The 24941-nt window shown below is 35.7% G+C and overlaps 1 protein-coding gene across 3 annotated transcripts in view; it reads right to left on the bottom strand.

The window, feature by feature from the left end:
- Positions 1–18271, bottom strand: part of LOC109178500 (serine/threonine-protein kinase TOR) — a 33944-nt gene extending 15673 nt beyond the window's left edge. For all 3 annotated transcript variants that reach the window (XM_019328123.1, XM_019328122.1, XM_019328124.1), the window contains exons 1-26: positions 18042–18271; positions 17685–17931; positions 16801–17139; positions 16659–16733; positions 16124–16296; positions 15939–16037; positions 15671–15830; positions 15403–15546; positions 15085–15254; positions 14799–14997; positions 14524–14718; positions 11209–11361; positions 10363–10484; positions 10088–10187; positions 9895–9990; positions 9344–9474; positions 3971–4073; positions 3710–3892; positions 3549–3641; positions 3387–3422; positions 2914–3012; positions 2671–2769; positions 2401–2563; positions 2073–2197; positions 1912–1964; positions 1254–1377 (exon numbers count right to left, since the gene is read on the bottom strand). In XM_019328123.1, coding sequence (XP_019183668.1) covers positions 1254–1377; positions 1912–1964; positions 2073–2197; positions 2401–2563; positions 2671–2769; positions 2914–3012; positions 3387–3422; positions 3549–3641; positions 3710–3892; positions 3971–4073; positions 9344–9474; positions 9895–9990; positions 10088–10187; positions 10363–10484; positions 11209–11361; positions 14524–14718; positions 14799–14997; positions 15085–15254; positions 15403–15546; positions 15671–15830; positions 15939–16037; positions 16124–16296; positions 16659–16733; positions 16801–17139; positions 17685–17801 — 3351 coding nt within the window. In that variant the 5' untranslated portion in view covers positions 17802–17931; positions 18042–18271. The remainder of the gene's footprint in view (positions 1–1253; positions 1378–1911; positions 1965–2072; positions 2198–2400; positions 2564–2670; positions 2770–2913; positions 3013–3386; positions 3423–3548; positions 3642–3709; positions 3893–3970; positions 4074–9343; positions 9475–9894; positions 9991–10087; positions 10188–10362; positions 10485–11208; positions 11362–14523; positions 14719–14798; positions 14998–15084; positions 15255–15402; positions 15547–15670; positions 15831–15938; positions 16038–16123; positions 16297–16658; positions 16734–16800; positions 17140–17684; positions 17932–18041) is intronic.
- Between the last annotated feature and the right edge of the window lie 6670 nt (positions 18272–24941).

Below are 24941 nucleotides of genomic sequence, written 5' to 3'. Positions count from 1 at the left end.
TCTCTATGTAGATAAAGTTAGGATTTTTCTTTTAAAGGATAGAAATAACAAGTTGAAACACGGCCAAGGTGAACATGTTAAGACTTTGGCAGAGTGGAGGTGTGTCACTGTGCTTGTGAGAGCTGTACACAGCAGCATTGGGTACATGGTGGTCTACAGCAAGGTTTTGGCGGTGTCTTGACAGAATTTATTATTCTGGCTAGTCAATGAGGATGAAAAGCAAAAACTAAGTTTCTTTCCATTATTGAACTACTTTAAATTGACACTTGATGTTTGAACTTCGAAGTATGTTTAATGGATGTAGCTATTTGAATATTCTATGTTTCCATCTATTTGATCAGGTTTATCATATTGGCTTAGGCTTTAATTGAATGTAAATAACTGACCACTATTTGCATGATTGAAAAGGCTGTGTTGGAGGACAGAAAGGTGAAGCTCAGTGAGACTTTAGACCAAGGATGTGTTGGAAGAAAATACCAACACTCCTTTGTGACAATGAATCACTCATTCACTCACGCATGCACAAGCTGCAAAATGACTAAATGCATAGATTACCACTAACTTAAAAAGTTTATGGAAATTGCACATTATCACAAAAGTAAATATAGGGTTAATATAGGCATGTGCATTGTACCATGACAGATTGACAGTGGATACTATATACTCTAGGGGGTCTAGTCATTAGTCCATAGCAAGGTCGCTGTTCACTCGATTATAGAGTAAGCAATTATAGGATCTCAAATGGCTAAACATAACCCTAACGCCATTCCCCTTGTTGTTCCCTTGTCTTAGTTTAATTTATTTTCTTCAAAACTTCAACTTTGATTTTCTAAACAATACAGTGAACTGCTAGTTTTGGCATGACTTTTTTATCCTGGTAAGTTCACTCATATCTCATCACTGTATTACTAGTAAACTACTTACACAGAATTACGTCCCAATATAATCCACTCTACATTGCCTCAAAAGTAGAATAATCTCCCCTCGTCAGTCAGAGCTGTGACTAGTGCTCTTAACATTAAAGGTTGGCTTAATCTCACTAATATTGTTTTGAGATAAATAAACTATGATTTTTGTAGTGAGGGAATAGTTACGTAATTCATAGTAATATAGTATTATAATAAAATTTTGTTAATTATTATGTTATGTGGATGAGCATTAAGGTTGAAAAGTGAAAATTACAATTACAGTACGTATAATCTCATGTAATTTTAAGATGATGAGGATATAAGTAAATCAAGAAAACTGGATACCTGCAGACGATGTTTCACCAAAAGCTTGTGAATGGATGGAATGAAAATAGTAAAGTCCTCTCCAAGAGCATGGGCAAGACAACAAAGTGCATCAACCGCATCTCTTCTAAGTTCTTCTTTGTTGCTGAAAATAAGGTAGTTAGCATCAGAGTACTGACCATTAGTGGCTTGGAGAAAGATGGCCTGAAGAAAAAAGACAACTAAAAATCCCAGTCATTATGTCATTAAATATTTAAAAATCTCAGTCATTATGTCATTAAATATTTAAATGTTTCCTTTTCCTTGACTCTCATTTTACATGCAATGGAGGTAAAAACTAGTCCAAAACCTAGTAGTTGTATAAAAAGCATTCTATTTTTATTTATTTTTCAGGTCAGAGCCTTCTTAAGATTTCCTGGAAAACAGCTAGCAGGATAAAGGTTATACATTCATGCTCAATCAATAAAGGTTATAGACAACATTGATATTTATCTCAGATCCTAAAGAGTATAATACCAATGGCAACCAATAAATTGCCTATACTTCCAAACTAGCCTTTGCATGTACAATGGACAATTTTTCAGTTCTACTTCTTGATCTCAATTCTTTACATAAAGGAATAGAGAATTCACAAAGTACAAACAGAAAATGAAATCAAGAGAAAGGAATGGAATCAGACCCATCCAAGACAAGCTTCAAGTGATGCACAAGAGCAGATATGTGACCAATGACCTGGTGAATATACACATATATATATATAATTACATATATGAAGAAATGGGATCTGAGGTAAATAGAGTAAAACTAAAATAAATTCAACTCAGCTCAACTAAGATCCACCTGTACACGAGGTATCAATCTCATTAGAGTTTTGATAGCACCACGCCTTACTTCTACTGAAGCGTCCACTTTAAACAAACGAATGAGAGCAGGAAGAAGTAGATGCATATGCTCATCCAGTGTACCTGCAGTTAATATGATAATATCCATGACAGGATTTCATACAAAAAGCATATATGCAAACCATATACATGGGCATGCCCTCATTGTGATATTTATTGCACTACAGTCTATAACAGCACAAACATATATAAGCACATGCAGATTCACTATATTAATGAAATAGACCCTTTAATAGAGATACTAACAAAAAGCAAGGGACACTAACCACCAAAAACTTCAAGAGTGTGGAGAATATTGGGAATATATTCATACTTATTAAACCGCTCAGCATCACTAAGAAACTGAATACAAGAGGGAAGTATTTCTGGAAGAAACTTCCTGAATTCATCATTCAGTGCCAAACAAAGTTGCTCCACCAGATGCAGTATCTTAAAAAAATTAAAACAAGATTAGCAAAAATCCTTGAAAGAATACTCAACATTACCCCATACAAAATAATAACTAATTTCAGCATGTATAATGCAATCATATATACCGCAGAAATATGAACGGGTCGACTAGCTGTTGGTGAGCAAAAGGATGACCATAATTCCGAAATCAGAGACAGCATCTCTGGAAGATATTTACGGACATGCTACAAAGACAGAAATCATAAAAATAATCTTAATAAAAGCAAAAAAAAAATAAAAAAAAATAAAAAATAAAATAAAAAATAAAAATAAAATTAAAAATAAATAAAAACAAACAAATAAACATGAATTGTTGTGTGCAAAATCACCTGGCGTACAATTGATACCAGAGTTCCAAGCTTCCACGTTATAAACTCCTTTAGACCATCTTCACATCCACGAACAATATGAAAGAGATCAGGCAAAACCTACAGATGAAATGACAAGTGTAGGATTCGCAGAGAAGGAAAAGTTCAGCATCTCACAAACAGAAAATCCAGCAAGGCGTTATTAAGAATTTGTAAGATGATTTAACCATCTCCAGAAACAGCAATAAATATCGTGTTATTGAGAATTTTTAAGATGATTTACATCATTTTTCTTGTAGAATCCCTACTTTTTCCTTTTTTTATTGTCACATGGATAACAAGAAAGCTTAGCAAATTTAGATGATAATAATTGCATTCAAGTAGAGTGTAGAGAAGGATCAAGACAATCACGAATTCAATTAAAATAAATAATTAATTAATTTAAAAAAAAAAAACAAAAAAAAAAACCCACAACTAGAGTTGAAATCACTAACCTTTTGCAAATAAGGCACGCAGCCAAGGCCCATTGACTAACCATGCAGAAATTAGGGAAAAAAAAAAAGAGTTTCAGTGTAACAATGGCAATGGGAAAAACAGTATAGATAAATAAATATAAAAGGAAAGAAAGATTAGAGGAGTATTCCATATGAACAAACCTTGAAAATGAACATGAGAGATCCAACCACTTTTTGGTGGTAACTGGACAAAGAAGGATCCCTAAGAATCCGCATAAGAGAATTGATGGCAACCTGTAGCAGTAGATGCCTGTTAAAATATGTAAAGAACAAAACCTATGAGCTTTCAGTTAAAGCACTACCGTAGAGTAATAATCTTCTGATGTTGCAAAAGATGGCCAAAGATCCATAGGCAATTCATCCATTGAGCGAATATGTGGACCAGTATCATTAGCTGTGCGGGTAACTTCACCGTGTGACCCAGGCAAGCTTTGCTGATTGCGTTTGTGCACATGGGGATCTAAAGCACCCATTATACCAAGCACCTAACATGCACAACAAACACTTATAAACATAAAATCTCACCAAAACAATACACATATTCAAGGAAGTCCAGAGGCTACCTTTAAAACTTCACGTCTAGTAGACCATGCTAGCTCACCATTAAGCAGTTTTAAGAGTAAACCAAGCAATTGTGGATACTCATTGTATGGAGCTATAACATAACTGTAAATCATCCATGAAATTTCAATCAGATATTCCCATAAATTCTCTAAAGTTGAACAATTGCACATTTACAATAAACATTGAACAAATTACCATACACCATCTATCATTTTAATATCCATCCTATTAATACATTCCCTTTTGATCCCAACCAAATAAGAGAGAAAATCCTTTAACTGTGATAAAATTTCCTTCCAATCCTTGGGGGATGTACTAGTCGCATATAATTACAGACTCCAGAAGCACTCTTCCCTTTAACCCCAGCTGTTTCAATTCTATGAATGATCCTCAAATATCTGACCTTATATATATATAGGCTTCCATTCAAGTGAGAACCACTTCTTAGGTGAGAACTGCGAACTTGTACATGAATGCACAAAATCTTCTATGTGAATGCATACACTCCAATATACCAGATACACAATGCACACAATCTACCATGGAGTAGTTTGTGTGCATCCATATAGTAGATCGTGTGCATTCATGTGGTTCTCATGTTCTTACCTAAGGGTTAGTTCTCATTTATATATATATATATGGCATGCCATGTACTAAAATCATCACTGTTATGCAAGACATGTCAACATTAATTGCTTCCTTCTTCTTTTTTTACTGGTCAGACACAATCTACGTATTCAGTTCTATCCTAAACGATTTCTATCTTCAAGTGTTTCTCCTCTACCAACTTCACACAAAAAATCTCAAAATCCAATGTCCAACAACAAACCTAATCTGCAATGGTACAAGACACAAATTTTGATCATTTACAAAAACCCCTACTGGCCTAACCTAATCCATCCTCTAACATACAATGTCAACCTATCCAAAACTCCACCAGTTTCCCTGCTTCTCTACAGTTTGTCCCATTTTTTCTCATTTCATAATTGGCATCACTTTCAAGGCCTTCATTTCATGGAGTTTGTTATGGAATCTATATATATTAGACAGCCTGGAGATTTAGGGTTTGGAGTAAGTAGTCGTATGGAAACTTGTTTCCTTGTTTGGTGTCTTCTAGCATGTATATATAGGGATGTGTTGTGTATTCTCTTTGAGAATGTACAGAATATTCAGAATTCTTTCTTTCGTAACATGGTATCTGAGCCTTTACGATAAAGGATTTTTTTCGCTTCTGATGTCGTCACCGCCCACCTAGGGAGGAGCGCCGCCGTCAGTCGACCTCGCCGGCAGGTTTCGAGTCCCTTCTGCTCAAAGGGGGGGTCTCACGCGCCGCCGTCAACCTCTGTCACGCACCGGCGCGTGAGGTATCTCCGGCGGTCGGAAATTTTTTTTGTTTCTTGTTCCTGGGTCGCTTAAGTTCGTTTGTCTTGGTTCTGGACTTAGTTTGGACCATTGCCTTTTGCTTTCTAGTCAGGTTGTATCGTACACCTTCAGGTTCCTATTTTTGGTGCTTTGTGATCTGTTTTTTTTTTTTTTTGTATGGTTGAATATCAATCTGATATATCTGCTAAGTTGGTCCTAATCTCTGTTGATGAGTTTGCTAAGTTTTCTCGGTACCGAGCCTCTCTAAAGCATTCATCATCTTCGGCCACGGCTATTGCTAACTCAGGTAACACAACTTCTTGCCTTCTCTCGCCTCTTCCAAATAGATCATAGACTCAGGAACCACAAATCATATGACAGGTAACTCTAGTCTATTTTCCACATTTTCACCCTATACACATAGTCCTCATGTTACCTTAGCAGATGGATCCACCTCCCATGTACTTGGGTCTGGTACCATTTTTCCTGTCCCCTCGCTCCCCTTGTCATCTGTCTTGAGCCTGCCTGACTTCTCGTTCAATTTAATTTCAGTCAGACAACTTACTCGTGCTTTAAATTGTTGTGTTACACTCTTTCGTGACCATTGTCTGTTTCAGGATCTTACGACAAAGAGGGTTATTGATAAGGGCACGTGTCTGGGGTCTCTACATTCTTGACACCACGAGGCTGGAGTCTGCGGCTTGTTCCAGTGTTGTCACCCATTTTGATGCTCATTGTCGTCTGGGCCATCCTTCTCTTCCATTGTTAAAGACATTGTGTCCTCAACTTCGGAGTTTGTCCTCTTTACCTTGTGAGTCATGTGAGTTTTCTAAGCACCCTCGCGTGCATTTGAGTCCTAGAGTCCACAAACATGCAACTGCTCCTTTTGAGTTAGTACATTCCGAGGTATGGGGACTGTGTTCGGTGACCTCTAAAACCTGGGTTTAAGTAATTTGTTACATTCGTTGATGATTTTTCTCGTATGACGTGGTTATATCTGATGAAGAGTCGTTCTGAATTGCATGGTTTGTTTCGTGGGTTTTGTGCTGAAATTGAAACCCAAATTGGGGTGCTCGTTAAAATCTTACGCAGTGATAATGCTAAGGAATATTTTTCATTCCCCTTTGCCTCTTATATGCTTCAGAAGGGTATGCTACATAAGTCCTCTTGTGTCGACACACCTTCCCAAAATGGGGTGACTGAGCGCAAAAATAGGCATCTGCTCGAGATTGCAAGGGCCTTGCTATTCCAGAGGGGGGTTCCCAAGCAGTTTTGGGTTAATGTTGTTTCCACAGCCTGTTTCTTAATCAATCGCATTCTCTCCACGATTTTGAATGGAAAAACTCCATTCCATTGTCTCCATCCATCAAAGCCTTTGTTCCTTATTGACCCACGTGTATTTGGTTGTGTATGTTTTGTTCGGGATGTTCATCCCAATGTCACCAAGTTAGATCCAAAGTCTAGTGTGTCTTTCTTGATTATTCTCGTGTGCAAAAAGGGTACAGATGTTACTCTCCTGAGCTTAGTAGGTACCTTGTATCCATTGATGTGACTTTTCATGAGGACATTCCTTTCTTCCCTTCCTTTCCAGATTCTACCCATAAGGGGGAAGAGTATGACATTTTGATGTATACGGTCATATCCTATGTTCCTACCCCACCCGTCTTACAAGTATATTCTCGTCGGCCTCGTCATGATGCACCTATTCCGAATTCGCCTCCTGTTACTCCTCCTAACTCGGTGCCAACACAATGCCCTAAAGCCACCTCTTCGTCGTTAGATCCAGTCTTGGACGATCACCGTCCAATTGCTCTCCGAAAAGGTAAACGCAGTTGTACTTATCCCATGTCCTTCCTTTGTGTCATATGGTCATGTGTCACCAGCTTCTTGTTCTTTCATGGCTTCTGTTGATTCTATTTCTGTTCTAAAAACTGTTAAAGAAGCTTTGTCCCATCCTGGGTGGCGGGATGCCATGATTGAAGAGATGAATGCTCTGGATCGTAATGGTACATGGGAATTGGTTACACTGCCTGTTGATAAGAGGCCTATTGGTTGTAGATGGGTGTTTACTATCAAGTTTAATTATGATGGGTCTGTTGCTCGACGGAAAGGTCGTTTTGTGGCTAAGGGATATGCCCAAACTTATGGAGTTGATTATTCTGACACTTTTTCTCCTATGGCTAAGCTTACTTCTGTCAGATTACTCATTTCGATGGCTGCCATTCATGATTGGCCTCTACATTAGCTTGATATCAAGAATGCCTTTTTTGCATGGGAATCTTCACCAAGAAGTATAAATGGAGCAACCTCCTGGGTTTGTTGCTCAGGAGGAGTTCGGGGAAAGTATGCCGACTTCGTCGTTGAAACAAAGCCCTCGGGCCTAGTTTGAGAAATTTAGTCAAGCTGTTGAGAGCTTTGGGATGGTGAAAGGCAAATCAGATCACTCCATGTTTTACAAGTGGTCTAAAAAAGGCATTATTTGGTTAGTGGTCTACGTGGATGACATTGTCATTACAGGGAGTCACACCGAAGGGATCTCGTCTCTCAAGACATTTCTTCATAGTCAATTTCAAACAAAAGATTTGGGGCCACTAAAACTTCCTAGGTATTGAAGTTATAAGAAGTAAAACATGCATATTACTTTCTCAACGAAAAAATGTACTATCTGAAACAGGAAAACTGTGGACTAAACCATGCAATACTCCCATGATACCAAACATACAACTGCCAAAGGAGGGGGAATTGTTTAAAGATCCTGAGAGGTACAAGAGATTAGTTGGGAAGCTGAACTACTTGACAGTGACTCATCCAGATATTGCACACACTGTTAGTGGTGTGAGTCAGTACATGGCATCCCAACTGTTGATCATTGGGCATCTGTAGAGCACATCTTGAGTTACTTGAAGTGAGCCCCGGGACATGGAATTCTATATAAGAATCATGGTCACACTAAAATTGAGTGTTACACTGATGCTGATTGGGCAAGGCAGGATCTAAAGAGGATTGAAGATCAATAACTGGTTATTGTGTTTTCTTTGGAGGTAATCTAGTTTCATGGATGAGCAAAAAGCAGAATGTGGTTTCTCATTTGAGTGCAGAGTCTGAATATATAGCAATGGCACAATCAGCATGTGAAGTGATGTGGATAAACAACCTCCTGAATGAATCTGGTTTCAAAACTTCAACCCCTGCAAAACTATGATGTGATAATCAAGCTGCTCTCCATATTGCATCCAACCCGGTATTCTATGAACGAACCAAGCACATAGAGATCGATTGTCACTTCGCTCGTGCAAAGATACAGCAAGGTTTAATATCCACGGGATTTGTGAAGACTGGAGAACAATTAGGGGACCTATTCAAAAAGGCCCTTAATGGCACTCGAGTTAGTTATTTGTGTAACAAGTTGGGCATGATTAATATCTATGCTCCAACTTGAGGGGGAGTGTTATGGAATCTATATATATTAGGCAGCCTGGAGATTTAGGGTTTGGAGTAAGTAGTCGTATGGAAATTTGTTTCCTTGTTTGGTGTCTTCTAGCATGTATATATATAAGGCTGTGTTGTGTATTCTCTGAGAATGTACAGAATATTCAGAATTCTCTCTTTCGTAACAGAGCTGTTTCACAAATAGCACTCACTGTCCTCATTCCTGCATTTTTTTGATAGATTGTCATTCATCCTTTTACTATCTGGTTGCCACCTTTATTCTGCTTCCTCTCAATAAATCTACTATTAATAGTCACCTTAATTGGATGGTTACTGAACCAATGAAGTAAAGAAGCCTAGAAAAAAACAAATTAAGGTAATTGACAACCTTAAAATGTAAAATCTAGCTAGAAAACTGCAAATAAATTTGAGAAGTAAAGAATTCAAGCAAAATCAAATTAAAAAAATATTTACCAGCACCAACTCAAAGATGAGAAGTCAGAACAACAAGCTTGAAACAGCATAAAAAGAACAGTCTTGAAACAGCATAAAAAGAATAGTCATGTAAAGAAAGATCATACCCTGTGCTTTGTACAACTTGACCAAGTGTGGCAACAGCGACTTCACGTTTAGTAGCAGCAGCACCATCCAGTAAAGCATCAACGATTAATGGCATAAGCTCAGGAATATATTGTCTCATGGCAAAACCACCCTAAAGATAGATAGATAAGAGGGGGGAAGAGATGAGGAAGAAAAACAGAGAAAACAACAATAGCTAGATAACCTATGTGAAAAATAGTTTATCACAAGCAAACTGCAAACAGCTCCCATTTATCACGAAAAAAATATGATACTTTGAGAATACCAAATATATGGCATAACTAATAATAAATTACAATACTAAATTTAATCATAAAACCAAAGAAGCTTTAAATTGCAAAAGCAATGTAGGCATACCTACCAAAACTTCAAAATTAAACTTATTTCAGATCCAAAGTATATAGCTTTATAGTATAAATGATAGAAAGAATAGCATGTTCACCACTAGAAAAAAAAAATTCAGCCCAGGTAACCAAGCAGAGATATCTGATGTCAAAGGTAGTTTACTACTATGTATTAAAGATCTACCTACCACTCTTGAAAGATCCCCAACAGTTACCAGAACACCACTAATAATACCATTATTTGCATTGACACCAGTTCCTTCACTGAGTTTTGCGACAAGTGCCTGGAAAACAGGGAAACATACAAGTCAAATATAAAATAGCAGTAAAATAATTAATATATAACTTTGACACAGTTACTTATTAATATGAATATTCAACCTTGTGTATAGGAGCAATATATGGAAGGACAAGTCGCTCACAACTGCGGATTAAGCAACCCAATAACTTTGCGCTCTCTTCTTTACATTTGTTATCAGCACTGTTAATAGTGTAAGACAGACCATTATAAGAAGCTTCAAATGGATCAAAACAACTAAGCCATATTCTTACCAGACTACCAGATGTCATATTAATATAATAAATATTATTTAATTTAATTTTAAGATTGTCCTAGACTACCGAATGTCCTATTATCTAAGATAGTATAGCAATACCTTTGTTCTAGGTATGTTAACAATTGAATAAGATGGCGACGAAGTGCGGGGAGAACATAAGCTGGATTCTTTTCAGATAACCTCCCAACAAGAAAAATTGCATACTCCCTTACTTCAAAATCCTGGCCAAAGTAAAGGCAAAGAAAGGTAAAGACTACCTGGGAGCAAAAATTCACTCCAACACAACCTCTAAACCTCTTACGGATCACTTATCATAACAACCATATTTATGAACCTTCATTGGGAAGAATATTTATGAACCTTCATATTTAACATGTTTGTGCAGGTTCAATCAGTTCAGTTTTCAAACATGTCTAGCAATTAAATCCTAAACCACTCAAATAAAATAAAGAAAAGTCAGACCAACTCTTAAGCTCAAATTCAAAACATACTCTTGGCAAGCATATATATGTCCATTATAACAACAATAGCTTCATATAAACCTACACACAATTCCTAGACCACTTTGTTGTGTCAAAGAGAAGAGAACAGCATTACACTCATCAGAGAAACATACCACACCAAACAATCCAGCATAGGATGACTAAGAGGTGTTTAAAATGAAGTTTTCGATCAGTGGGAAGGCAAAAGTAAAATCCAAAAACAATTAAAGTAAACAAAATGTATAATTTTTCATAAATAATTCACTTAAAGAACCTAAAAGACTAAACAAGTTCAGAAAATGTTTTCCATTTGGGGCAGGAGGAGCAATTGGTATTTGTCATGGGCTTGAAAAGTCAGAGATACCAGTAACTGAAGAGGTGCTGCCGTGCTGGTGAAAGTTTGCACGCATGAAATTCAAGACTACATGAACAATATCTCATTTTAAATGAAAATGGATAGTACCTCATCATTCAGAGCAGCAAATATAGCAGTCAAACTATCAGCCTGAGCCAGATAATCATCAAATCCTCCATTTCCATAAAGAGAAGAAAAAATAGAATGACGAACAGTGACATCTGCATCAGCCACAGCTGCAATAAGCAGTTTTTCCACAATCTGCACCCACAGCAGCCTTATGACATGACAAAAAGACTCAACTGTACAAAAAATATATATAAATAAATAGAAATAAAACATCATGTCAGGGAAAATATGTCACAATTGGACTCCGAAATGCAGAGATAAAGAAAAACTTAGTATCAATACTTTTTTTACAAGTATCAATATTGTTTTATTAAAAGGTTTCTTAGATTTATCCCATTATAAATGTGCTCTTGTGAAGTGAGTCAAATAGCACCAATAATAATCCCAAGAAGATGCTAGAAGCCCAAGAATTAACACCATGCAAGGAACCAAGAGGGATGTAAATATGTAATGTGGCCCTTGGAACAATCTGACTTTGGACCAAGCATATTCTGATTTGGGAAGATGACCCAATTCACATGGGGAGCTCATTACAGCCAATTAGATATAAATCAGCATTGTGGCATGTGAAATCATATTATTCAAGCCCAATTGTATGGTCAGATAAATCAAAGCCCAATTTGGTGATGGAAATTGCACTCTTTGTGGCATGAAGAGTGTTGGATGTTACTCCTAGATTGTAGTAGCAGGCTTAGCCCAACTTGTGTGTGCCTCGTGTGTAAAAATTGGACCTCTTGTAGCATTTTTGACACATAGGAAAGACAATAAACTTTCTTTTCTACTTTCACAAAGAGTATTCTAATTTGGTGGGAATTACCAAATGGCATTAATAACCAGTACATGGGTGATGGGCCAAATTAAAGCAATTGATGTGGGATATTTAATCTATGGCATGGAGAATAATCTGTTGTTTTATTGTTACAATTGTATTTTATTTATTTAGAGTTACTTATCCAACTAGTTAGAATACTTAACAAGCAAATAATTTAGTAAGTATGAGTTAATCCTACCAAGATTAGGGTTAGCTTGAAGGATGCCTATAAACACTCCTATTTGCACATGTAAATTCAGAGATTTTTATAATGAATACAATTTAGCTTTTGCTATTCTTTCTGTACCTGTGTGCCTGAGATTTATCAAGAGTTTTCAAGAACTCTAAAATCTTGATTCTCATGGAAACCTAAACTAGTGTTGGATTGAAAATGCTTGGTGACTCTTGGTGAAAGCACCCTACGGATTCTTACAGGGTTCATAACCAGTCTTTAGTTAACTTTTCTCATTGAATTTGTAAGATTCTTAAAGTGATTCCCCTGCCATTCAGGTCCACTACATAGTGCCATAGTGGGTCCGCATCATCTTATTTAACTATAGCCAAAAGAATTTCCAGGCTGTAGGGAGTTTCATCTCTAAACTGATGCATCATCATTTTGAAAGCAGCAACATGTTTTCTACCTTTTAAAACCCAACAAAGTTCACTCAGCTGCAAACACATTCCTCAGCATCCTTATAGTTATCTATAATGTTAAGTTTGCCAAAATATCGACCAGTGTGGACACTAGTTTTTTTTCTTGGATAGGTATATCTTGCTAAGAATATGCAGACATTGTATTCAACAGTACAAAATGGAAGGAAAGGAAGTCTTCAATTACCAAATAAACAGATAATCTATATTTATAACATGCATATTGATCACTTCCAGATAGTCACAGTACCCACATCATACACAAGAGTTGGACAACTTCTGTCCATGTCAAACTTCAAGAGGATAAAATAATTAAAAATTAATATGAAACCTCAGGCACCTCAACTTATAATGCACAATTTCAAATACATTAAATATGTAGTGTCTGATTCCTCTAGACATGAAAAAGAGATTACATAGATAATTTCCCTTTAATTGAATACATTTCTTCATACTCATAGTATGTGTCAAATTAAATAATTAAATAAATTGAAATAAACTTCAAATTTCACAAGATATATTAATTTTCTATTTAACTGTTGAATTTTGTTTATTATTAGTTATGTTTTGGACTTCTGGTGACAAGTTAGGACTTCACTAACAGTAGATTAGTTAGTGAATTGATATATATATATATATATATATATATATATATATATATATATATATATGGTTTTTAGTTTTGATCATTTTCCTCTCTCTCTCTCTCTCTCTCTCTCTCTATATATATATATATATATATATATATATAGAGAGAGAGAGAGAGAGCGGAAAATGATCATATGAGAACTTATTCCCAGAAAACTAAAAACCAATATCAATCATCCATTTGGCCAAATCTAACGGTTCTAGAGCATAAGGGAAAAAACAGCCGTGTCATTTTGGTAATTTTCTCCAACTTTATAAATGCACCTTCCAACACTATACGGTGCACTTTGCAACACTATATTGTGCATTTTAGCAAGTTTGAAAGGGCAGTGCACTTAGGGTTCATCTTTTAAAGTTAATGGTATAGCTTTTTCATTTGGTTTACTATTTTGCTTTTTAGTTTGATTTAGGGGTTAGTATTTATGATTTAGTTTTTAGGTTTAATTTTTAGGATTTATCTAGAAATGCACTCTATACGGTTACAAGTTGCACTCTTGAAGTTGGAGAAAATTATCAGAATGTCATCGCATTTTTTTTCTCAAATTGCATTAGATCCGTTAGATTTTTCTAGATCGGCGACTGAGATTGGTTCTTAGTTTTCTCCTGGGAACATGTTTTCATGTGAGTGTGCCTCTTATATATATAAGGTCCGGCTCCCATTAGAACCATGTCTCATGTGAGAACCTATGGACAAATCCAAAACAATTATCTAGTAGATCTAACGGTTGAAAATAAAGAAAAAAAAAAGGATGGGGTCGTTTTCATAAATATTACAAATTTCAAAAGTTTGTAATATTTATGAAAATGAGCCCGCTCCCTTTACTTAATTTCTTATCCATAAGATCTTGTAGATCGATGGTTTGGATTTGTCCACAGGTTCTCACTTGGGGAGTGGTTCTCATATGACGCGCGTGTGTGTGTGTGTGTGTGTATTGTTATGACGTTATGAAAATTAGATCGTGGCATGAATATGCATTAACTAGATAAATTTTAGCAAAGTCTGTATGTGTGAATATTATACTTTTTATATTTTGTGTCCAACAATAACCATAACTGAGGCAGTGAGCCAGTGACAGTGTTATCTTTTTTGACTGGGATGCCATACTTGTGCATATGCAACCTAGTCTATCACTTTCAAGATCAAACTCATTAGGAAAATGAAGAAAAGTAACTAGAAGCAAAACCTCCTCAACAAGACGGCGCCGCCTCCCACCAGTACGGTTAATCCTGCTAGAGCTGAACTGTGTACAAGAGATCCCAGAAAAAGAATTTGAAACCAGTTTACAGCAGCACAAGGCAGCATCTTTCCTTGTTCCTCCATCCTCATCTTCCAAATATAACACAACAGATTCCTTTGCAAATTCAAGAAGATCATGACCCTAAAATAAAGGAACTCATTATTAGATAAAAAATTTTAAAAATAAAAATAAAAATCATACACAGACCCAAGTGGACAAACCTTGAAATTGAACCTAGCAAGAGTTTGCAAAGCAAGTTGAACAAGAGCTGAACCACTAAGCTCTGGCACTTGTTGAGTGGCATTTGCAATATGCCCCCTACTTGAGGTGACAGAAGATCGTGACTGATGGGATCTTGAAAGGATTGTTGAAATGCATTCCAGCAACCGATCTTGAATTGTAGGCAACAAAGTTGGGATGCTGAGAAAGATAATGCATAATACAAACCTCTTGAGCGAGAGTACAAAAGAATGAGAAGTTTGTAAATGCATTGATTTGCAAAAATACCTTATACTTATTTGATCCAGGGCTTCCACCAATGTAAGCGAAAGACCAGAAGAGAACATAGCATCCAAGAGACTACGGACATGAGGCTCCATTGCAGGCCCCATTGCTTTTGCAATATTTCCAACACAAGCTAGTGCTTCAACTGAGGGTCTACCTCTACGAGGTGCAATCTAAAGATAATAAAGATCCATTAAAAAAGAAGTAACTTCATGCCACATCACACAAGTGAGAAGGAAAGAAAATGAAAAAAAAAAAAAAAGTAGAGAGAGATAACCAATCAAGGGATAAGAAAATAACACACTTGTGTGCATTACATACCGCATCGCGTAGGTGTGATGTTATTGTCGGCAAATAATTAATGAGTTCTCCATCTAGAGCACCAGCCATCTCTCCAAGAGCTATGAATCCACTGGCCCGTTCTGCAGGTATTTTGAGGACATGAAGTATGTGATTCATGCATATCTGCACAACCAAAATTAAAAAGAATTTCAGTTATTGTTGGAGATGAAAAATCTTCCTCATCAATACTCTTCTAGAGAATCAGAAACAGAAATCATTAGACGAAAGCGAATGGAAAGGTGCAAACTGTTAGATAATTTGTCACAAAACGATCTCGTAGGAAATGGGCAATTCGAGGCAGCAGAGAAGTAATGCTGAGTCGAACAAGGCGATCTCGGTGCTCCAGGTATCTAAGGACTATTTCGGCAACTTCTCTGTATCTTGACATCATGAATTCTCCGGTGTTCCTGCAATTTGATGTAAAGTTACATTGCCATAGAACAACCATGACCAGACCTCAATGTAGTAGGAAATTCCTAACACTGAACTAAACTCAAATTATGAAATATCCTAACCTCAACAGCTCTCCAACTGCCAGCAGAGAGCCATGAATACTATGAATGGGAGCATTTCTCCCCAATCCATCTTGGGTGGCCTCAAACATACGGTAGTACCTTTAGAGAGCATGAATAAGAAGGCAAATACTTAGCATGTTAATATCTTATTATGTAACACACGCACACACAAAATCACTACTAACCATTGGACACGCCAGCGAGTCTCGCGCTTTTCAATAACACGTAGGCAAGCACGCAATGCTTCAACAGCTCGCTCTCGAACAGCAAGCGTTGGATCTCTCAGTGCAACCCAAATAGCATCCACAAACTCAGGTACATGAACATTAAATACAGTTGAAGCATTTTCAGCCATTTCCTACAGTAAAGATGAATACTTTTTCAGGGAAATCCTGTGCAAGAACAACTACTCATATATGTGTGTCTGTGTGAAATACTCCAAAGAGCTACTTGACTGCCAAATTAAGTGCAGCAAAATGCCTCAGAGGTTTGAAATAAGATGCAAGCAGACTGAAGTAGTCACCAAAACAGACATGATACACCCAGTACAGATAAGTGCCATATCATCAGAGAGAGTAAACTGCATTCTGGACATGAATTCTAACAAACCTTTTCATATCAAGCACCAGCACTAGAGAAATGATTTAGAAGCTAGTAGAACAGAAAACCAAGCTTCAGCGGAATATGTACATATTAAATGTTAAAATAAATTATTCTTACTTTTAATATTAAAACAGCAGCAAATCGCCGATACTCGACCCTGTCACCACTAAGCCACTGAAGTGCGTTCTTTACCTGAAATGCCAAAAGAATGAGATCTTAAAATCCCAAATAATAACAATAAGAAAATAACTGAACACACCTGGCATTCCACTTCATCTGCTGTCATTGCCCCACCAGCTCTAGCTAGGTGACCCAAAACTTGACTAGCAAGGACCAGGATTTCAGGATCACGCTTCACTTCAAATACAGTTCGCATATAATTAGAAAATTTTGCTACTTTTGATGCATTTTCACCAATAGTGACATCTATTAATTCATCAATAGCCCTTAATGCTCCCAAATTTTCAGCAACTTCATTACTCTCAAGAAGATTAGTAATTCGCTCATAGAGATGGTCCATAAAGCGTGAAAAAGCCTCTCCAGCAAGATCACGAGATTCTTCCTCCACAAGCCGCCTCAAAGCGAGTGCAGCGCCATCCTGTGTATAAAATATATCAGATACATTGCCAGGCTAATTTAGCAGTACAATAGCACTCACAATTTAACAGAACTTAAAAAATAAAAAATTAGTCAAATGGTTAATTTTGAAAAATTATGTGAAAAAAGAAGAAGAAGAAGAAGAATTGCATAATGACCAAGTCCATTTTAAACTACAAAACCAGCATAAGATCTTTCAGGCATGCAGAACAGTAAAAGCTAAATGTATCTTTTTATAGCTAAAAATAATAATTACACAGGGAAAACGGATAAGAATAGCCCCTCAAAACTCCAAATTAATTCTGCTTCCAGAGAGGGGAAAGTAATTAGTAATCACATGTGGGAAGAGACTGTGTCTACCCATAAAACTTTCCACATTTAGAAGTAACATACAGAAAACACAACTACAACAAATTCATTTATCTCCTTTGGTGACCTTTTCCTTCAAATATAGCAGGCTTCATTTGCTACAAAAATAATAATAATATAATAATAATAAAGCAAATGTATATAAATATTTTGTAATAGAAGCAAGCGCAAATTTACCTTGGGGTTGCCTCTGGTGCAGAGGTCGGAGAGTACTTTGTAGAGAGCATCGAGACTGCCGGCGCCAGTGGCGGCAACCGGATGACGGATCGACTGTGCGGCGGCCGCCATACTCATACTGTCACACTATTCTACATCTCCTTTACACACACACCGAACTACAAAAATCCATAACCCGCCAGGCTAGTCTTGAATCGAAGAATTATTTGTTTTCCGCTGTATGAGAAATCGAGACTCTAGACCTAGTCTTCAACAAACGAAATTTTAAAGAAAAAAATAAATTAAAAATTACACAAAAAGCTCATAGCAGTCTCACTCTGCATACAGCCATTGGAAATTAGGAATGCGGTGGTGTACCTTGTTAGTCTTGCCAGCTGTTCGAGATAGGATTCCCAGTTGGTATGTTCCAACTTCCAATTGTTAGCCCTTCTGGGATACGGATTGAGTTTGAAAGGAAAGAATTAGGGCAACTGGATTAGCAACGATTAAACGAAGAAGAAGAAGAGAAAGCTGTGTCCGGAGATACTGAGAAAGAGGGAGAGAGAGAGATGAGGGGAAGTGACTGCGGACTCAGTGCGGTACCGAATGCCTTGTTTCATTTGCTGAGAATTTGTATTAGTATATAAATATTTTTGGGGCTTTTTTGTGTATTTTTAGGAATTAGTTACAACTTTATGGATTTTTGGACAAAATATTCACGTCATGTGTTGTCCTCCGTTTAATTCATAAATAAAAATATGTCATATCTATATTTGGTCAAATTTCTTTACAAATTTTAATCTATCAAACATTATTCTTACTCGACTATGTCAAGTAAATATCTATATTTGGTGAAACTTTTCATAAAAATTTTAATTTAAAAATCTTTTTTTTTAATTGTCCAAAGGTATCCTCCCCGCCTATTGCCAGAAGACTAATCTAATTTATCAAACATTATTCTTATTTTACTATGTGAGTATTATGGCACTTTTATATGTGGTCCTTAAGTGTGAAAATGATCATATAAAAATCTCTTAATAGCAATATTTAATTGGCCTTCTATTACTATTAGAGCGTCAGCTTTATCACGAAAATGGCATTAAAACATCATCTTAATATCAATGTTTATCCTTGTTTAGTCCTCTATCAAGAATGTCAACTTTCTCGTGAAAGTGGCATTAAAATAAATAAATAAATAAAAGACCTTCTTAATAACATTATTTAACATAGTTTAGTTCTGTGTCAAAGTGTCAAATTTTTCATGAAAGTAGCATAAAAGGCACCCCCTTAATAACAATGTTTAAACTTGTTTCGTCCTATATCATAGTGTCAGCTTTCTCGTGAAAGTGACATTAAAAAAATTTATTTTAATAGCAATGATTAACATTGTTTGGTCCCTTGTCAAAGTGTAACTTTCTCGTGAAAGTGGCATCGCAAGCATCCCTTTAATAACAACGTTTTACATTGTTTGGTTCTTTATCATAGTGTCAATTTTCTCGTGAAAGTAGCATTAAAAGCGTCCTCGTAATAACAATGTTTAACTTTGTTTGGTCCTTTATAAGAGTGTCAGCTTTCTCGTGAAAAGCAGCATTAAAAACATCTTCTTGATTCACAGTAACGGTTAACCTTGTTTTGTCCTCTGTCATAGTATCAACTTTTTCGTGAAAGTGGCATTAAAAGCATCTCCTTAATAACAACTAGTGTTTTACCCGTGACATGCACGGAAGAAATTACATTATTATAAATTTAAATAAAAATTTAGAAAATATTAAAAGATGTTAAAATATATAATATAATACTATAGTTGGATATATTTGGTCAAATATCTATTTTCATAACATACAAAATTAAAATAAATTATGTATTGTTAATATAGTCCCTAATCATATACATATTTAAATAAATTTATAGAGGGAATTTACATAATCAAATTGATTTATTATTAATTATATTTCATATATATTATAATTCCAACAATATGAATAATAACTAAGATAATCATGTTAACTATTGTGTAGTGTGATTGCACCTCTATTACCATTCCAAATGGTGGTAGGGGCAAATACTATCTTATAAAGAATTATAAATATTTAAAACAAAAACTAAAAAACTCATATTTAGAAAAAAAATTTATAAATTATGAGTAAATTTAAACTCCAATATGATGTATTTCCCTATATTATTGTAATATGCATATACTCCGAAATATTTATTAATATGTATTTAAGCTAATTCTATACTATAATTTTCCTAATTATAATTCATATTGCTAAATTTATAATTAAGATAATTAAATTTATAAATTAACCAAATTAATATTTTAATTTTGTATGATTAATATAATACATAAGTATATAAATGTATTTAAGTCAGTGTTGCAAAAATCGTGCATAGGCGCCGATTAATCGGTACCTAGGCGCTAGGCTGCGCCCGACGGCCGAGAAACGCCGAAATCGGCCTCCTCCGCAGCAGACTACCTAGGCAGTCTAGGTGGTTGAACCCCAGGTTTTCAAAAATAAATAAATAAATAAAAATTAGGCGCCTAGCGTCTTTTTCAACACTTATTTAAGCAAATTTCTAAATATTTATGAATACACATTTAGTTAATTTTATAATTTTATTTCGACCGCGTATTTTTCTAATTTTATGAATACACATTAAGCAAATTTCTAAAAATTCGACCGCGTGCGATGCATGGAATAGATTTGTTGTAATATATTAAGAATATTTGGATCGATATATAATTAGTTAAATTAGAATATTAAATATTATATAGTGCAATTGAAGATGTGGTTTGGATCATTTATGTGTTTTGATGTTATCATTGCTTGAAAATTAATAGTTAATGTGTAGATGTACGCATGCAGTGCTGTAACTTTGGAGATTTTATATATCATTATTTAGTATTTTTTTTATATAAATTAGGTAAATGTGCTCGTTATCTAGCAACTCAATTATAAGAATGAATTACTATTTTAGTTCATTTATTTGTATGGAAGATATATTTTGTTTTCTAGATATATAGCAATTTTGTCATTTAAAAAAAAAAACATAATATCAATGATTGTATTTACGCATTATTGAAACTTCTTTGTAGACGACATTGTAGTAGCAACACAGTCTTGTCCATCATCGTCTAGAGCTAACACCTTCAGTCCACCAGGATGGGTGACTCAGGTGGAAATATATAATTGTAGAATATTAGTCAATTAGCGATCCTTTTATATTTTAAGTCAATTATTAATATTAGATTCATTTTCAATCAATTATTCTTTTTTTTTTAGTCAATTAGAATATCATATGAAGTGATTTTTTACCTAATTTTCGTTCTATTTTTACCTAATGGTTCGAACCTCGGCGGCGGCAATGTGGGAATTATGTCCAAAGTGGACAGATTCCTTGTGAGCACTGGCATGTGGCCTTGTCTGCTGAACCATTGAGTCACCATGATTTACATCATCCCAAATACTCTGTCGGGCCGGGGTGGGCCTTGGGGTTGAGGATTCAACCTTTTGGGATAAGAATATCAGACGCAGTGATATTTTTACCCAATTTTTATTCCATTTTTAATTAATGATGTAGAATATTATTATTGAAATATTTCCGTTTCATTTTAAATTTTCGTTGCATTTCTAATTTACCGTTACTATTGTTTAAAATATGCATTTACTATTGATGATGTAAAATATTATGATTGAAATATTTCCTTTTCATTTTTAATTTATCTTTACTTGAAGATGTAGAATATTACGGAGTATTATTGAAATATTTCCTTTCCTTTGTTTAAATTGTGAAAGATTTATGACATAATTATGATTTGATGTATTATACTGTGTAATATTATTGTGAAAAATTTAAATACAATGATCTGACCATTTTCTTTTTCATTTTAATCAATTATGGATCATTTGTATTTTCAGCCAATTATTAATATTCAATGTATTGTACAATCATATACATATTAATATATTGTATGAAAACATCATATTAATAGAGATATATGCAATTTGTATTGAACGACTCGTTTTTGCAAGTCTTATTACTTTAAGTGTGTGAGTCTATCTTCGCAGATCTGGAAAGTTTCATACCCCATGTGTGTTTTTCCTTGTGTAAGTCGAGTTCATGTTGGATATTGGGGTATAGCAACAATGGTAACAGTATAAATCCTTTTGTTTCCTGTATAAACTGCATAAACTTCTTGTTTTATATTAGGCAATTTATTACATTAAGGTGATATCAATATTCATATCTAATTTTTTGGCTTATGTTAGTGTAAAATGTGTGATAAAAGAAGTGTTTTTTTAATTTAATCTCTAGTCTGGACTTAACTGGTACTTGAGCATCGTATTATTCGTTGTATCTTAATTAAGCATGAAGAAAATAGAGATAAAAAGTATTTAAAAAAAAAAAGAAGAAGAAGAAGATACATTGTGATGTTACCTTTGTTCTCCAATCGGTGAACTATTTATTTACTGCTTAATCTGCTGGGATCTTAGAGCATCCATAATAGTTAGATTTTTTTTTTTTTTTGTGACTTTTGAGAAATTTTTGTAGGTGTCATTAATCAAAGATTTGACCCATTAATTAAAGATCCGACTCGTCTCATATCTTGATACTCGTGAGACAATCTCACACAAGTGTTACCCTTATTATTATTATTATTATTATTATTATTATTATTATTATTATTGTTATTGTTATTGTTATTGTTATTGTTATTGTTATTGTTATTGTTATTGTTATTGTTATTGTTATTATTATTATTATTATTATTATTATTATTATTATTATTATTATTATTATTATACATTCTATCATATATGCTAATATTAACTATGCTTTAACTAATACATGTAACGACTTGGTACGCTGATATCATAATTATGTTTGACAGTTAAAGAACTTCATTTGGTGTTGGACATGGAGGCTAGCAATTTGGGCTCAAAGGAGTGTATAAAATTCCAGGTATGTATACTACTAGCAATGTACAATATATCTATGGGGCGGCGGGATCATAGTTGGACTCACATATTTACATAACCAAGTGAAAAAAAAAACACTACACATATAAGAGAACAATACGGAATTGAATATACCTACATAAGACATTGATTACATTATAATACTAAGAAACTTACTAATGAATTTATTAAATGTGTTCGCAAAAGACAAACTTGATATTGTATTTACACTCCGTATAGGGGTTTGTTCACCATAAAGGCTAAAATTAGTATATATAGATCTATCTCTTCATAACCTGCCAGTTTAACTATCTCCTCGTAAGAAATAATAGAACTACAGATTTCTACACCTGCAATTGGAAAAAGATAATGAAAGATAACAATAACTAACATCATATTAAAATATAGACTTTTTACCTGCAAGATTAAAAACAATTCAACAAATATGATAAAAAAGTTAAAAGAAATTGATAAAAAAAAATGCCACCAGGCATAATTGTCCACAATAAAAAAATCTACTACATCACATCAGTAGATTGTCACCACACAACCCACTCGGAACCCAAAAAAGAAAAATAAAATTAAAACTTGTAACCAGGCATAATTGTTTTTGTAACACCACAAAAATGTCCTGTATAAACCAACAATTCATTTTAAAACAAATATAAATTTTACCTCCGCACACTTGGCCTTCCAATCTTTGGCAGTCATTCCCAACCGTTCATCAGTTCATTGCATTCCCTGTCCCATACCAAAATAATTTCATGTGTATATAAATAAGATAAGATGCATTTTACTAAAAAAAAAAAAAAGAAATCGGATGAAAAGAATAAGATGCAAAAAAAATAAAAATTCCACTTAATCATTAAAGGCCATTTTCTTTAGACTTGATTACATTGCTGCTTTTTCTTTCAGGAACGTTGTACTCACGAACCACTCAAACCTTCATTGCATTCCTAATGTTGCAAGGAGAAATCTCATGACCAAGAATGCTGAGATTGAATGCGAATAAACTGCAATATGGTGAGTATCTCCCTTTTTAGGGTTTTCTCTCTATCTCTTCCTTCCTAGGGTTTTCGACGTAACTTGTGTCCTCTCTTGCTTCGGATCGCTCGTGCATGGAGTTCGAAGGTGTCGTGCCTCCGTTGGAACAACAGTAGGACGAGGGTGTGGCGAAGCTATCCGACCGATGGGCTAAAATGGTCTTAGAGGACGAAGAGGAGGGGGTCGAAGCGGATGTGCCGAACCAAAAGGTACCGGAGGGCAAGCCCGAGACTTGGATAACAGTTGGCCGGTTTCTGACTGCTAAGTTGATCAAGGTTAGTATATGTGCCAGGTTTTAGCCTCGGTTTGGCAGCCCGTGAAGGGAGTTCAAGTAACGGAGTTGCAGACCAATCTCTTTCTCTTCGGTTTTTACCACAAGACGAATATGGTGCGTGTCCTAGAGGAGGGGCCTTGGTCCTTCGAGAACCATATGCTAGTTTGTCACCAGGTTCGTGATGAGATACTCCCAGGGGAAGTTAAGCTGGATACCGTGGACATGTGGATTCAGGTGTATGACTTGCCTATGGGTTATACATCTGACGTGGTTCAACAACAAGTGGGGAACTTTGTGGGAACGTTCATCCGCTGTGATGACCGACAAGTGGGGGGGGGGGGAGGCAATCAAAACGTCCTACCGCGTTCGTGTTGCTGTGCCGGTTGACAGACCTCTCAAGCAGCGTATGAAGTTGATTAAGCGGGATAAGTCATGGTGCTGGGTGAACTTGAAGTATGAAAGGCTCCATAATTTTTGCTTTTTCTGTGGGATGATGGGTCACCTTGACAAGTTCTGCCTCAAAGCTCGCAATTCGGAACTCTCACCGGAGCTCTTCCCGTTCGGTACTTGGTTGAGAGTGGGGCAGTCCAGAGGCCCTCGGCCGGTGGGGGCTTCGTGGTTAATACCGTCGTCGGGACCTGTGCAGCAAGATCCCGTGCAGCAGCCTTGCATGGATGAGTCGGAGTCTACAGATGATAGCCAGGGGGATGTCCGCATGCTTTCGTCGCGGTGTGACTCTGAGGACGGTGTTGTGGCGTCATCTAAATGGCGTAGAGGCTTCACGAGTGGTGGCAGTAGAGCTGCATCACCAGCGGTGGTTGGGTCAGTGGTTAATGGTGGTTCAAAAAACTTGCATGTGGCGGGTTCTAGTTCCCAGACCCGCCCGACCCAATGATTTTTCTAAGTTGGAACTGTCGTGGCTTGGGCAATCCACGAACAGTTCGGGAAATGGTGGACATGGTGTCCTGTAAGAAGCCCGACTTTGTGTTCTTAATGGAG

This window comes from Ipomoea nil, unplaced genomic scaffold, assembly GCF_001879475.1.
Source record: "Ipomoea nil cultivar Tokyo-kokei standard unplaced genomic scaffold, Asagao_1.1 scaffold0848, whole genome shotgun sequence".
NCBI lineage: Eukaryota > Viridiplantae > Streptophyta > Magnoliopsida > Solanales > Convolvulaceae > Ipomoea > Ipomoea nil.
This window is presented reverse-complemented; position numbering and strand designations above follow the sequence as displayed.